Genomic DNA, 16,267 nt, shown 5'->3' with positions numbered 1-16,267 from the left:
TAAGCAACGACAGGAAGATTGGCTTCTCCTCCAACACTAACTAAAATTACGAGTGATCTATTCAGAAAATTTAAGACGCCATTTCATAACAAATCAGACCATAAACTTGACCTCCCTTCTTTTTAACACCATCTCTAGCAAAGAACAAAGGTTTACGCACACATCGGACTTTAAAACACAGATCTGGTGTACTCGGATTACATAAAGAGAGCATTCTTGATCCCTGAATTTACATTTTATATTCCGGGGTTGCCATCGATATCCATCCCTATACTTTTGCTACAGCAACAGACGGGCACCTACCCAACGTATTCCACAAAATGTAATCCCCAGAAGTAACCTGTTTAACAAGTGAAAAGGAACAATGGATTGACAAGTATACCCAACTTTCACATTTAAACAATGAAATTGCTACTATTAGAAGAAACAAGAAACCAATGAGAATTTTACTGTCACAGGTTATGAAACAATCATTGGTCCATCTGTAGCATTGCCATGACTACATATAATATACTTATGCTAGTTTCTATATGATGAGCACAAATCAGATTCAAACAAGAAGATGCAAAAATGAACTGCTATGGACAGTGACGTCAGCAAACATTTTCTAACAATTTTTCCGCAGCATGCATTCTTAGAGTAATACAAATATATCAAGCTTGAAGATAGAGAAGTCCGAGGAAAAACCCACCTGAGTAGAGAACTCCACTGGTGCTTTAACGGTTGGATAAATGCTTACCTGCGTGTAGAAGAAACAATTAAGAAAGCCAGCAAACAAAAAATACATGTAAATATGAGCTAAATACAACAAGACTATTCCTCTTCTTGCCTATCCCTGGGTTCGTGTAACGAACCAGGCCATGACAGGAGAATTAAAGGAAGCAAAACTTACAGATTTTGGATCTGATGACATTCCAGACAATGAAGCCCCAACAATCTTGAACGACACCTGTAAACATGAGTCAGGAAACGCCATCTTCTGTTAAAGCTAGGTCTTCAATAAATGCTTAAACACTTTAAAGTACAAACGAATGCTTGACTGACACAAACAAAATATACACTTGACAAAATTTGTATTATCATTACTATTTTAGTATTCAATCCACATAGACACTGGCAAGAGAATAGAAACAATAACAGAGAACAAAACCAATGAAACCAAATTTAAATCCGAATATTCAATCAATATAATGGAAGCCATATCTCTAATTTGTAATTTCTAACAGACTTTTTTGGATAAGACATCACTCTCTGTTGCAAGAAATCCCAACTGATTCTGAGATAAAAAAAAAACAAAGACGAAGCAAGTACCTTGGCATAATTGTATGCATGCCAGCAAAATGGCTCCTCCAAATCAGCTGGATGAAGATCCTTGCTCATTTTTTCCGTTAGGAACTCATCTACATTTACCATATTATTATTGTTACCATCTGTCTCAATATCACTATCTTCATCAGCTATGCTTCCAAAGGCTGAACTAGAGGTAGGTGATTTTTGAGGTTTCCATGGTGCAAACTGAACTTTCCCAGGGAAAGTTGCCTCAATACTTTTGGTGAGGCCCCTCCCACCCATGACAATCTTCCATTCCACAGAATGGTCTGTAGTGGAAACCATTCCAACCGATGGAGTGCCATCAAAAGATACAACCCTTCTTGTTGGAAAAGGCATAGTCACAGTACAAAACTCCATAGCGAGAGGAGACTTGTATCCATCCAGTAGCCGTAATTTGAATAAGAAATCACCTTTGTCTTCGGAGACCATAGACAACTGGTAAAATCCTTTTATGGGTGGTCCAAGACCACAAACTGCTTGGTAACGCATTAGAACAAAATTACCCAACGGGGGTGAAAATATCACAGCTTGCTTGTCAGAACCTTGTTCTGGAACTTGAACACAAGGATGAAATGATAAAACTTCAATGTGATCTGCATTCAACCCTATTAAGGGGAAGGTCACATCGGGCAATCCTTCTAATTCTGCTCGGCAATTTATTTGACCAGAAATTGATATACTATCTGGAATCTCGTCTCGATCATACAAAGCAGCATGGACAGTCTCATGAACTGAGAACAGTATTCTCTGCCTTCCCTTGTATAGGTAAGGCTTCCAAGCAGGTTGCTTCAGGTCTGCAGGAGGAAGATCTGACGAAGAAAAGCCATTAACCCTAATGGAAACAATATTGGGGAAGCTCAAATCCAACGGTGTTCCTATATGTACAATCAGCAAGCACATCAGACACTAAACCAGCAACAGGTCAAAGCAAAGGTGAACCACTAAATTGTCAATAGTGATAATGATAATATAAAAATCCAAGATGAGAAATACCATAGTAAGAAGTACCAACCAAAGGGCATTGAACTACTTATGAAAGTTCGGAGAGCATCTTTATCTAAAGGCCTAGAACCAGTCTTGTGAGCATCTGATGTAACAGTTCCTGTTGCTGCAATGCCGGAAGGGGTTGAGGATGCAACTGGTGCAGCTACAGGTTTTGCCCTTGAGGAGATGCTTGATATTCCTATGCTGCCAGTTAGTGAGTCTAACAATCCTCCGACAGATGGGGATGCACTTACGACCACTTCAGGTTCCGCCACATCACCAGTTATTATGTCACCAATAGCATGTGCCACCATAAAAGCACTAGGGGATAACAAAAAAGAAAAATAACTGCTTACTGTTTTTAAAGAAAGTCGCACATTCCATTTACACGGTTGATTCAATTTATACTTTAGAGTTCATACAAACATGCAATGCCAGCCCTTTGAAAATGTAATGGAGGAAAGGGAAACGTGGTGAAATAACAGGAAAAGAAAAAAATTGGAATCAGTGCATCCCATCCATAGAAAGCAAAACGGAATGTGCAAGGTTTTAAATTTACACAAACATCTGGGACACACTAATCTCATTTATGCATTTTAATCTAATTTATGTGCCCTTCACGAGTTTAATTGAGGCACTGCTCATATGCCAATTTAAAAAATACGGAGAGGAATGACAAAACAACTATGGTTTCTCGTATGATATTCTTCCTGAACACTATTGAAAGCAACTTACCATACCCTGTGATGGACGGAAGATCAAGCAGAATGGTAGATATACTGTCCTCCACTCCAACAGCATTGCCACAATCAGATCTATTACATAACTTTACAAATGCCTTTAAATGCCTGGGCTCCACCATAGGCAATACAAGGATGCAATAATGGCCCTTTGTGTGCAAGATTAAAGGCCAGAGCAGATTATCGTCCCCTCCCTCTTCATTACTAATGTAAATTCCAATGATATGACGTGTGATTGGATCATCAACCCAAGAATCTGAGCCTTCAGCTGACTGACTTACGCGTACCCCAAACCCACGAAGAGACCCCTCCCTACATGCATAAAATGAAAATTCTAGTAACATTGACAAATAAAAAACATAGTAATAAAGTTACCATAATCTACAAAAGGAGGGATACAACAATTATAATGAGAAAATCACTTGTAATAACATAATACACGAAACCCATAAAACCCGAACAAGTGCGAGAGTGAGAGTGAGGTAACAGAGAAAAACTACATACTAGATGTAAGTCACAAAACTAACATGTTCAAACAAACAAAGACGTTTTAGCACATTAGTTGTGATTCAATCAACCAGGCTAATAAAATCTGATAGATCAAGATGTACAATTTTAGCAAAATACATATTCACATGATTTTTACAGAAACAGCCCAAGAAAAAAGTGACAAAGCAGAAATGAATCTCAACTGACCTTCTTTTTCTATCTACAAATGCAGCGGCTAACTCTGAATCACTAGGAAGTACAGGAAAAAAACTACCCTCGGCCGAAATCTCGTTCTCGCTCTTGCAAACCCCCCTCCACCGCTTCTCTACCACTGGAAACCTCCTGAGTAGTAAAAATTACAAAACAAAACCAAATTCAGCAAAACTCGGATTTTATAAATTCCTGTTTGGCTGCCAACAAACACAACCATAGACTCCAGTTATCAATCGTAGCTTCCGTACACCAATACACAAACTCCTCTAACAAATTAGTTAGCTTTACTCAATCAAATTAATAATTTTTTAAAAGAAAAAAAACAACAACAATTTGTATGTTGCTGAATTTTCCTCAGGAGCAAATTAGGGCGTTGGATTTCAAAATCCCAAAATCTAGCGTTACCAAATTCGAATCGAATTTGGAATTTTGAAGCAGAAGAATTGTATCTAAGATTAGCTCGTTGTGGTTGTGCAATATAATAGATGGATAGATATGGAGAGAGGGTAGCGTGAGAATTTGTTCGGAGAGGACCTAGAGAAAACGACGGCGTCGAGACTGTTGAGGATCCAGATGGCTCTGATGCTGCAACCTCCCGTCATGGCTTCTCTCAGCAACCGATTATCCGACAGAAAACAGCGTCACACAGCTCTGCGGGTTCCGGAAACGTTAAATCTTCGACTCACTGTTTTAAATTCCGTCACTACGCCGTCGTTTCAATGTACTTATTTAAAGGAAAAGGAAAGGGAAAATATTCTTTTTCATTTTTCTCTTGGGGAAGCAATAGGGGAAGTGATGGGGAAAGGGTACCGCTATTTTCAAATTCAATTTTACTTCTCACACATTTTTTTAATTTTCGTTTATTAGATCGAATGAATTGAAAAATATCAATGAATAAAAATTAACAAAGATGTGTGGGCAATTAAAATGAGCATTTAAATAGCACTACCCATGAAGAAATACTGAATTACAACTTCGTATTTTTTGCTAGGTGGATTCATTTTCTCGTGACAAGATTGTAATTGCACTTCAAAAACTTGTATGTGAAGAGGAATATTCTTAACCACTAAAACTACGAGTCCATGAAATTGCCCCCATAGTTTTAGCTCAAAGGAAATACGCAAGACGAGACAGAAGTTTAAGATTTTAGGTTAGAGTCTCGTTGTTGTAAGAAACTGTACGAAAATGAAAATACTCGAGAAAATTGGCCAGATAGTTACACCATCAGAGCATTACTTCTTTTATTTCTTTCCCCAACACTCGGAATAGGAATACTACTATTATTACAAAAGACATTACAAACATTTATTGCTAATATTACAGTACGGCCACAAAAAATAAACAACAAAAAAGTTAGAAAAATATAAGCAAAAGATCTTGGGCATGCGTACATAACTGGTTCTTACATGCGATGGGTTCACCACCACATGGCGTTCCAATCCGTTTTGACAACGTGCCATTAACTTACACATGTCATTGTTATATTAGAATGGAACGTTACAGTGGCGGTGAACCCGTTTCATGTAAGACCTAAGAGAGGATTTGGCTCCAGATGTTGTCTTCTATATATTGCTGTCCTGAATTCAGCAAGCTCAGGGTATGTACATAAAGCGGATTGCGGACATTACAGATCCACGCAAAGATAGGAAATGACAGAGGCTGCCCTCCGTTTGGTTCTTGGGCTAACCTTATACTTCTCAACCAGGACCTTCTTTATGTTGGGGCAACTCGAAACCACCGTGGCTACTCCGTCAGAAGTTATGCCCGGGCAATAAACCATGTGGCAGGATGTAAGCATTGTGCAATTTTTAACAAGATGGTTTATACCAACATCTGTTACTTGACGGCAATGTGACAGTACAATGTCCTTCAGGTTTGGACAGCCTTCTCCGAGTTCAGCCATTGCCATGTCCCCCAAATTCTTTTGAAAACGAAAATCATGTTAGGTTGAACACAGATTGGAAAAACGCAATCATGTTAGGTTGCATGTGCATCAATATGAACATGAAAACTTCCACTGTTTCTTCAAATGTAACAAGGATGCTTCCTGTGCTTCAGATATAAGTCACAAGATATATGTGTTTGTTGGGGGTGAGAAGAGAGAGTGCGAGAGAGGGAGAGAGAACACACCTGAAGAACACTTACGTCTAGGTAACTAATTTGCGGGCAACTTCTTGCAATGGCTATCAATCCAGCATCACCAATTTGGTGGCATCCACTGACATTCAGATATTGTAGGGATCTACACTGAGCAACAGCAATAAGGGCCTGGTCCCCAACTCTAGTAGTAAAAGGTAAGATTAGGAGATGACCAGTGTGATATACAACGTCACAGACATAATGTAGATAAGATTAGGAGATGACCCGTGGGATATACAACGTTAAAGACATAATGTAGATTCTGATCCACAAAACAACGAAAAAGTTACCTATCACAAAACTGGAGGCTAAGGTCTGTGAGTGACCTACAATAGTCTCCAACTGCTACAACTCCCTTGTTTCCAATCTATACCAGAAGGCAACAGATATTATCCAAATAAGTAACGAATAAAGAATTTTTTACAGAAGCCATATACAAATAAATCTTTTAACTTAAAAGAACACATTTATTGTTGAAGATAACATCTCAAAAAAGGGAATACGACTCAAATACAGAACCAAGAATTGCATTTTCTTGTTCCTGCATATTGTTCCGTTCTTCCAAACAAAAGGAAATATTGGATAACAGCAAAAAAAAAAATTCAAAATTAAATATAATCATATTCTGTAAACAGTAAATGAAGAATAAAAAAGGTGGTGATCAAGACTTTGTTAAGTTTGAGAGAACCTCAAAACATCGACTAATGTGAAGTTTCTTCAAATTTCTACAGCCTTTAGCTATATTGCAAATGTCTTCATCTCCAATACTTGAGCAATCTTCCAGACGAAGAGATTGCAGGAACTGACAGCCTCGTCCAACCTCACAAAGTGCAAAGTTGCCTATCCTTTGGCAATACAATAATGCTAACTCAGTAAGACGCCTGCACATTTTCAAATTCTTCGGATTAACTTATCATCAACAGATAAATGAATACATAACAAGAATGTAACATCAACTAGGTATTACCATAGGCATGCAAGAAATTATGTTAACGAACACACACATCAAATCTGCCAACTGAGCTGAATGTAAACAGGTCCAAGGATACAACTTCTGAATGTACATAAGTTTCCACCTACGGGCAAAACTGACTGCTAAACATCCATGCTAATTGTATCCTATAACCCATTCAAAGAAAAATACTAGTGAAAGCATGTAGCTCAATGGAATTTTCCCACAGCTTAGCAGCATCAATAAGCTAAACATGAGAACCACTCCAACCATCCATATAATTACCATCTAAATTACCAATTTAAGTTAAACCGAGACAGGAACATACGGGCAAGATTTTCCAATGGATTCCTGACCCAATGTTCCAATATTGTGACAACCATTCACTTCAAGATGTGTAAGTTCCTTGCAGCCAGTTGCAATTGATTCCAAAGCATTGTCACCCAGAAAGAAACAGTCACTAACAATAATATTTTTTAACTTCTTACATCCTTTCCAACAGCCCGTAAACCTCTGAAATGTAGCAGACATGAAAACAAAGAAAGAGTCATTTAACTGTGAGCTGAATTAATAAAATGAAACAGACAAGCTCAAAACTTCATCATTTTTCAGTAATCTTAAAAAATGATGTGTGCAGGCACAATCTGAAGTTGAGAAACTGTAGCGCTTCATTCCATAAAGAAGTTTCTTATTGGAAAGCCTCAATAAGAAACTACTAGGGAACAAAGAGAAGATAAAGAATTATGCTTAATTTTTTAATATGTAAGTCCTGTTACATTCATGTAATAAATGAAGAGCCATATTAGGAATAATGAGTACTGACTTATCAGTAAATTTCTGGAAGCTATATAGAGCCAACACCTCCAGCGACAAACAAGAAGTTCCAACAGCAGTCAAAGCCTCATCTGTGACATTAATACATTGTAGCTTCAAAGATTTCAAAGCAGGACATCCTTGGGCCACACAAACCACCCCTTTTTAGTGTATGAACTCTGCATCCAACGACAAGTATTCAAGAGACTTGCAGTGTAGCCCCACTGCTTCCATTGCAGCATCAGTTATCTTTGCACAGGCAGCGATACCAAGAGACTTTAATGAATTCCCAACACCAAGGGCTAATTCAACCACACATACGTCAGTCAATCCCTCACAAAACCGCAAATTCAAATATTCAAGCTGCTTGCAACACTTTCCCACGGCAGCTAGTCCCTGATCTCCAACATAGCAACCCTTCATAAACAGAAAATTAAGGTTAGCTGGTGCGTCATGTCATGCACTTAACATGTATATCAAATAGCAAATATCAATATGATTTTAAAATTATCGGGAACAATTATTGGCACCCCAAAAAATTCATCGGACACTGATACAGGTGCATTTTCTCTCCTATGTTTTTACAAGGAGTACAGGAAAACATTTTTTGAATGCTTACGGTAAAGAATGCACCTTTAACGAAAGCAAGATTGCAAGACAGTACCCAAAAGAAACCCATGTAGGAATATACTCATAATTTCCAATTAAGTGTCCAAACGAGGAATTGCAGACTTCAAGCATTTAAATTTAACTCTAACAAAGCAATAACAAAAGACATTAAAGGTCAATTAAGCAAAAATTCACCAGCAAATCCAATGATTTCAACAATTTACACTTATCAGCGAGCGAAGTTAGCCCGATACTGGAGACACTGGAGCACCAGATTAAGCTCAACTTTTCGAGCTTGGGGAATCCGTCGCCGATAAGCTGTTCGAATCAAGCACGCCGTCATCGGACCCATTGGCAGAATGCAGCCTCACCGACGAAACCGCCGCAATGTCAGTCGCGCGCCTCCTCCCCTTCAAAAACACAACCAAAATCATTTAGGCCCTGTTTGTTTTGACGGATTAGAATAAGTCGATTTGTATCGAATTGGGGATCGATCGAATCGACTGAGTGATTACGGGGGGAGTAGGGAGCGAAATGCTGAGGCGCTCGTTAATGTGAACGGTGCGGACGTTTCGGAAGCGGCGGGCGAGGAGGTCGACGACAAAGTCGGGGCTGCCGGTGGCGCAGATGCGGAGGGTTGTGCGGATGAGGCGCTCGAGGGAGAGCCAGCGGTTGCAGACGAGAGAGCAGGCGTCGCGGCTGAGCTTGGAGTCGAGAAGCCGGAAGACCTCGACGATCAGCTCGTTGGGGAGACACGCATTGATCCGATCGTGGCCTCGCATCGCGTCGAGATTCGAGATTCCTGAGCTCAGCTATGTGGGGGATCGAAATGGACGAATGAATGCGTGCGTTTTCAGTGTTTTTTGAAGGGGATAATAGGTGGAGGCGGCGGCGGTTAATATGCGAGGTGGTTTGACGACAATGCCCCTGCCAGGATTCCAAGGCAACGTTTTCTACTTTGTACTTCTGTTTTGGTCCATTTTCCAACTTTCCTCCTTAACCTCCACCAGAAACATGCTTTGCTTTCCTTTTGATGGAGTGCCATGTCAGTTTCGTTTCTGTATAATTATTTCAGTTTTTTTCTCAAAAAAAATTTATTTCAGTTTTAAGTTTTTTTTTTTTATGGATTTTTATTTTAAAAAATAAAAACTCGAATCAAGTTAAATTTCATATCCTTAATGTTTCTTTTAAAAATAAAAATGAAAATACTTAGAACTTATGACAAAACGATTAGTAAATATTCTCAGTGTAAATTACTAAACGGGGTTGTGTTATCATTCATTAATAAATCAATATGTTTTTACAAATTTATGTTTTAAAAAAGTGGTAATTTCAAACACGACATGAGAGAATGACTTATTAACACGATTACATAAAATTTGAAAAGAAAATTTTAATCCTTTGTGCACAAGCATACGAGGCTAATAATCCTCAAATTTGGATTCATGGTCCCTTTTTTAGAACAGCGAGGAGATATTATTCCAAGGATTCCTCGACACCTAAGCTGTCAGGGTCGATTATTATACTATACAAAGTTTGAAAAAAATTGTAGATAAAACTAGATGCCGCGGACAAGTCTGGACCAAAAAAAAAATATATTATTCAACGGGAATTTCGGATCACCTGGTCCCACTGCTTGACTGTCAAATGAGGGAGATGAATCTATATTTCGGAATGTTATCCACTCGAGTATTTGTACTTCAACCTCTTAAAGTAATGTTAAGGGCCTATTTGAGAGTGATTCTAAAGACATTGTAATTGCTTCGAATGAGAAGTCACGATGTTCTCTTACACTCCCAAACAAGCCCGAAGAGTCTACAAAAAAGAGTTATATTCCATAATTTATCTTCAACTTCTTTATTCTTAGGTGTGTTTGAATTCACACATACTTGTCAATCTAGATTTTATTTTTTTTTGGTAACAAAAAGTTTAGGGGAAGATTGACTACTTTCATCACCAACATCAAGGGCATAACCACAACCTCAAGCCGAAATAACTTACACATAGCACCTAACTACCAGTTGCAACCTATATGAATTTACATAGAAATTTACAAATCACGTACCAACGAGAACTGCTAATAGCAAAGATCAATCTTAGATTAAAAGTTAACCACAAACACACCCTTACCAACTGAATCAACTATCATAGGCGTGGTCAATTTAGATTTAGAAAACAATGAATTTTAGATATTTGTCCCATTAAGACATTATTCAATCACGAGAAAAGTAAGAAATGTCAACTACCTATTTATCATGGTTAATTAGAATTAAATTATTTAAAATCAGAAATTAATTATACTACGTAGTTTTTATTTTTGTTTTTCCTTCTTTTTCTTTTTAGGATAAAGTATGTAGATATTATTTCACTTTCATGATTTCAGAAATGTGTATCCAATTAGGAATTTAAGAGATTTTAATCGATTTATAAATTCATGGATTTTTATGGAGTTTAACTCATTTGAAGAGATTCTATGTAAAATTTTGATTCAATTCCCTTAAAATCTGATAAAGAGATGTGAAATTTGTGGATGCTTAAAATACACTACAAAATCTTTCCAATTCTCTCTAATTCCTCAACTTTTCCAAATTCTTTAAATTCTAATTCTAATTGAATACACCCGCAATGTTATAAACTTCTTTAAAATTCTAATTGAATACACCCGAATTTCTAAGAATTTTAATAAACTATCTTAAAATCCTAATTGAATACACATTAAATTTCAGAGGATCATTAAAATCCTAATTAAGGGGTGTATTCGATTGGGATTTTGAGGGATTTTAATTATTTTAATGAATCTATGTGTATTCAATTAGGATTTTAAGTGATTCTTTAAAATTCAATGTGTATTCAATCAGGATTTTAAGATAGTTTATTAAAATCCTTACAAATTCAGGTGTATTCAATTACGATTTTAAAAAAGTTTATAACATTTCAAGTGTATTCAATTAGAATTTGATTTTAAAGAATTTGAAAAAGTTGAGCAATTAGAGAAAATTGAAGAGATTTTGTAGTGTATTTTAAGCATCCATACATCTCACATCTGTCTATGAGATTTCAAGGGAATTGAATCAAAATTTTACATGGAATCTCTACAAATCAATTAAACTCTATAAAAATCTATGATTTATAAATCCAAATGTCTCAAATTCCAAATTGAACACACTCCTAAATATCCCTAAATTTTTGAGTTGTAAATTAAGAAACAGTTTTTGAGTTAAAAATCTTTAAGGAAATGGCTAAATTTTAGAGTTGTGAATTGAACAGTTTTTGAGTTAAAAATCCTTCAAAATCCCAATTCAATACATCCCCTTCCTTTCTACATACCCGCGTTTTATCTCACTGAGCCGGAAAAGGACTGGCTTGTCACAATCGCCATTGACAAAAGCTCCGCTGAATTTCCCTCAATTCTTCGTGGAGAGATAGGGAGAGGAGAATTGAACGACACCGACGATCATGTCGTTTTCGTTCTTCAAGCCGTCGAGGCCCAAAACCCCTCAGGAGGTGGCCAAGGCCATCAACGACAGCCTCCTGGCCCTCGACATCCAGACCGTTGTCGAAGTCAAAGCCCTCGAAAAGGTCCTCTCTCTCAATTTCTAGGGCTTATGATTTATTGTTCTTGTTCCAATTTCCCAAACTTGCATTTGTAATTTGGTTATGCAATTGGGGCAAATGGGTGCTTGGTTTTGCTTTGTGGGTGTGTGGCTTTGCAGCATTGCATAAATCAATGGGAAATTGTCAATTGGGTTGATTTATATAGACATAATTCTAAGAACTTCGATTAGTGCAAGCAAAATTTTAAGTGTAGAAGTGCTTTTCTCGATCGAATTTCGTACTTTGGTAAGCAAAGTTACTAGCTTTCGTTTTCCTAACTTTGTTGGCACTTGGCACTACTACTTGGGAGATTCGTAATCTGTTTTTATTTTGTTTTTGGCGTAACGGAGCTTGATGCGAGATGTAGTCGAGATTTAGTTTAGTTGGGGTTTACACTTTAGCAAAAAACACCCCATTAGTTTAGAAAAAAAACTGTACTTACTTTGTAAAGGAAGAAGGGAACCAAAGGAATTTCACGACTAAGAATCAATTAGAGCATGACAAGTGGATGGACGAGGGTTTTTCTTTAACTGTGCTCTCGAAATGTTTTACGTAAAACTTGTAGGTGTTGGGGTTTTAATTAATGATATGCAAGTTTAGTTTTTTTAAGCAGACGTTGCTTAACTTTATTATAGGCTTTGGAAGAAGTTGAAAAGAATTTCACGACAATGAAATGTATGCTTTCTGGAGATGGGGAGACCGAACCAAATATGGATCACATTTCACAGCTTGCTCTTGAGATTTGTAAGGAGGGTGTTCTTGATCTTCTAATTCACAAGTTACCTATACTGGGATGGGAAGTAAGTTACGGTAATTTTTGTCATACTGCCTAGCATATGAAGCATTGGTTGCACGTGATGATGAATTGTTTTCAATACAGGCAAGAAAGGATTTGGTCCATTGTTGGTCCATATTGATGAAGCACAAGGTTGAATCGACTTATTGCTGTGCAGAATACATGGAGAACCATTTGGAATTATTAGACTTTCTTGTCGTGTAGTAAGTTTGTTAATGTTTTATTAGTACGTCTGTGTAAAATAGAGATTCTTTACTTTGTGTTTTTACCACTTGTTTCCTCCCACACTTATTTGAGGTTTGTAAATTTTATTTGATTAGTCCCTTTCTCCTTCAATTTTTGGAGAATTTGTTTTCTGCTGCCAAACCGTGTGTCTGTGTTACAAACTAATTTTGTTAATTGGCAAGGCCGCTTTGTTTATTGTCATGTCACAATTTTGGTTCTCTATCTATGTAATAAACTACAGTTAGCATTGATTCTCAGATGCTACTTACTTATACATTCTATTTCATGAATGCATGTATGTTTCCATTAATAACTTTGACTATTTTAAAATTTGTTAATAAAACATTTTGTACAACCAGAGTTGTCTTGTCCAAATTCTGCCAATTTTGTCACATTCAGTTTCTTTATAAAGTTCTAGTAAGTAAACGACGGACTCATGCATGTAGCTAGGTGTAATTTCACCACCAGCTGTGACCAATGGGACATTGGGATATTGTCCTAATGTTTTATACTTGTCGTCATACTTTTTCAACTGGTAGATTAGTATTGCACGACCCTTATTGGTTTCTTTTTCAAACAGCTATGATAACAAGGAAATTGCTTTGAATTGTGGGAATATGTTGAGGGATTGCATTAGATTCCCTGCACTTGCAAAGTAAGACATTCAAACTTTTTATCTTTTTTTCTGCTAATGGTTGTTGCAGGTCAGTAGTGATCTTACTAAAGTAGATCATATTTTGTAAAAGGAGATGCTCTGTTACTTTCCATTAATGATAATTAATGATTGCAGAACGGGAAATTTTCGGAATAACTAATATGTGGGTACAGTAGAGCTGCTACCCCCTTTTGTTCATTCTTTTTATATTTTAAGTGTTTCTATTTTCCTTCTAACTGGCAAGCAAATTTCTTTTATTCACGCATTTGATTTGTGTAGTATTTTTCAGATACATACTGGAGTCTGCGAGCTTTGAGTTGTTCTTCAAATATGTGGAGTTGCCTAACTTTGATGTTGCTTCTGATGCATTCTCTACCTTTAAGGTCAGAATCATGAACTTCTTTGATGTTGGACCTTTCTAAACATTTCTGAGCTTTTGTGGCCCTATCTGTTCTCTCATAATATGTCCTGAATTTGGCAGGATCTACTTACTAAACATGGAACAGTGGTATCTGAATTTTTGACTGCTCACTATGATGAGGTTTGCTTACACTTTATCTTACTATAAACATGGAACAGTGGTATCTGAATTTTTGACTGCTCACTATGATGAGGTTTGCTTACACTTTATCTTACTATAAATTTCTGTACAAATATAGGACTTTTCATATGTTTATGTTAATGAAATATTTTACACATATGATATCTGCTTGATTAAGACGCTTTTTCACTGGTGTATTGTTAGATTCTAGTGTATATTATTCTGAGCTTATCTGATAATAAATTGTTGTTCCAGTTCTTCGATCTATATGAAAAGCTCTTGACATCTCCAAATTACGTGACCAGGAGGCAATCTTTGAAGGTTGGTTCTTGTATCTAAATTTTCAGCTTCTGTCTACTATTCTTTTGATTTATGAGATGCGCTAAAGGATAAATTGTTTATGGATTTTAGCTTCTCTCCGAATTCCTCTTGGACACTCCAAATTCACATATAATGAAGCGCTACATTTTAGAAGTTCGGTACCTGAAAGTCATGATGACGTTGCTCAAGGTTTTGAATTTATTATTGCTAGTACTCTCTAGGACTATGGATGGCCAAGCTATGGGTGCTACATTGAAATGTACGCAAATAGTGTTACTTTGTGCATTTAGCATGCTGTTTAATATTTTTATTTTAATATGAGCAGGATTCAAGTAAAAACATCCAAATCTCTGCCTTCCACATCTTCAAGGTGCGTCCCCTGCTCATTTTTCCCCTCCTGCTCCCTAGATGTGTGTGTTTGTATGAATGTGAAAGAATATGGAGTGCATTTTGTACGCTGCTTTTTGAACTTCATGCAATGAGGGATGTGGGTTGGAACAACGTACAGATTCATATATCGTATGAGTCAATTTTGTATGATGGGAATGTTGACCGGCGGTCTGATATTGATGCCATAACTTCTCATTTGTCAACTTCATAAATGAAAGTCTGAGATTACTTTGGTTCCCACCCATGTTTCTCATTTTTTGCATTTTGTTCATTATTGATTATTATATATCTGTGTTCTAAGTGCAGGTCTTTGTTGCGAATCCTAATAAGCCACGGGAAGTAAAACTTATCCTGGCTAAAAACCATGAAAAGTTGACGGACTTGCTTCAGAATCTTTCTGCTGGAAAAGGTTCTTAACTTGTTACTTTTCTGACCATGCAACTCTTTGTGTGAATTGGCTTGTGAAAGGATGATGGTGCTTCCAAAAATATTGAAACTTTCATGTCACGTTTATCCCCGCTGATTTATAGTCTCTTTGTAGGTGATGAAGACGAGCAATTTGAAGAGGAAAAGGAGCTGATCATCAAGGAAATCGAAAGAGTATCTCAACTAGTTAACCTGTAGAATACTACCTCACATCTGCTTGTTGTGCTTGTTCTGAAATCGTATTTTCTGCAATGATTGTCGGACAAAACGCCATGTGCCAAGAAAGGGAAAAGAGAATGGATGGAGTATAATGCTTTCAGGAGTGGGGTGTGTCAAGATCTGTATGCCCTTGTAATCTTTTGTTGAATTACAAAACGAGAAGAAAAAAGGAAGAGTCTTTTGACATACATGTAAAATATTCGAAAAAGTACGTAAAAATGGTTGGTTTTGGGTGCTCACGAGCACTTATGAGTTATATATGTGTTCTGTAGGTTTGCCATTTTATGGAGATTTTGTGTGTTGCTTTGTTTGATCAAACTCCTCCAGAATGGAGAGTTGTACATGGTAATGATTGTGAGATGAATTTTATAACTAGTTTGCTTCTAGAAGTTGCCCGTTACCTTTGGAATATGATTCTTGGAAGCATTGCATTGCTTCCTCAAGTCATGATTGATTTGGATATTTAGTTGGCTTTTTTTATTTTCAACGATAAATTTACATTAAGGCATGAAAGGAATAAGCTGGTATCGAACTCACAATTTCACATGCGTTTTGTGTAAGAACTAAAACAGAAAAATAAGTTTTTAACAAACGAGGAAGGGCCAAGAGAGACCTCACGGTGGATTCCTCTTGCTCTTTCTGCTCTTGGACTTCTGAGACCATTCTTCTTATTATTAGAGATTGCGCAAGAGCAAGGAGAATTTGGGAATTGATGGGAATGCCTAGACTGGTGCAGCTCTCCTTTAATCTAGATGTTACAGTTTGGTTTATGGCTAATTTGAAATCTAAGTTACGTGGGAGAAAAACTTGTCAATTTGAGCTATAATAT

General features: G+C 37.0%; 2 protein-coding genes and 1 pseudogene across 2 annotated transcripts; 1 reads left to right on the top strand and 2 right to left on the bottom strand.

The window, feature by feature from the left end:
• Positions 1–37: 37 nt before the first annotated feature.
• LOC103932113 (AP-5 complex subunit mu) lies at positions 38–4,430 on the bottom strand. The gene is made up of 8 exons (XM_048584492.1): positions 4,293–4,430; positions 3,753–3,887; positions 3,057–3,368; positions 2,345–2,637; positions 1,312–2,207; positions 893–949; positions 692–739; positions 38–340 (listed from the first exon to the last, which is right to left on the bottom strand). The coding sequence occupies exons 1-8, from the start codon at positions 4,358–4,360 to the stop codon at positions 269–271; spliced, it is 1,881 nt and encodes a 626-aa protein (XP_048440449.1). The 5' UTR covers positions 4,361–4,430; the 3' UTR covers positions 38–268.
• A 510-nt stretch (positions 4,431–4,940) lies between these two features.
• Positions 4,941–9,243, bottom strand: LOC103932112 (annotated as a pseudogene).
• A 2,334-nt stretch (positions 9,244–11,577) lies between these two features.
• Positions 11,578–15,827, top strand: LOC103932111 (calcium-binding protein 39). Its single transcript, XM_009341662.3, has 11 exons — positions 11,578–11,850; positions 12,501–12,665; positions 12,746–12,864; positions 13,467–13,541; positions 13,831–13,924; positions 14,023–14,082; positions 14,338–14,403; positions 14,494–14,592; positions 14,729–14,773; positions 15,100–15,202; positions 15,335–15,827. Exons 1-11 carry the CDS (start codon positions 11,728–11,730, stop codon positions 15,415–15,417), a joined length of 1,032 nt encoding a protein of 343 aa, XP_009339937.2. The 5' UTR covers positions 11,578–11,727; the 3' UTR covers positions 15,418–15,827.
• The last annotated feature ends 440 nt before the right edge of the window (positions 15,828–16,267 follow it).

Source organism: the organism of the source record quoted next, unplaced genomic scaffold, assembly GCF_019419815.1.
Source record: "Pyrus x bretschneideri cultivar Hongxiangsu unplaced genomic scaffold, Pyrus_bretschneideri_v1 Contig21, whole genome shotgun sequence".
NCBI classification, from domain to species: domain Eukaryota; kingdom Viridiplantae; phylum Streptophyta; class Magnoliopsida; order Rosales; family Rosaceae; genus Pyrus; species Pyrus x bretschneideri.
This window is presented reverse-complemented; position numbering and strand designations above follow the sequence as displayed.

Coding starts and splice junctions, on each gene's coding strand:
- LOC103932113 (XM_048584492.1), bottom strand. CDS start 4,360: ATGACGGGAGGTTGCAGCATCAGAGCCATCTGGATCCTCAACAGTCTC. Junction 740..892: donor TGTCATCAGATCCAAAATCT/GTAAGTTTTGCT, acceptor TTCTACACGCAG/GTAAGCATTTATCCAACCGT. Junction 341..691: donor CAGTGGAGTTCTCTACTCAG/GTGGGTTTTTCC, acceptor CTTGTTAAACAG/GTTACTTCTGGGGATTACAT.
- LOC103932111 (XM_009341662.3), top strand. CDS start 11,728: ATGTCGTTTTCGTTCTTCAAGCCGTCGAGGCCCAAAACCCCTCAGGAG. Junction 13,542..13,830: donor AGATTCCCTGCACTTGCAAA/GTAAGACATTCA, acceptor AGTATTTTTCAG/ATACATACTGGAGTCTGCGA. Junction 14,404..14,493: donor CCAGGAGGCAATCTTTGAAG/GTTGGTTCTTGT, acceptor TATGGATTTTAG/CTTCTCTCCGAATTCCTCTT.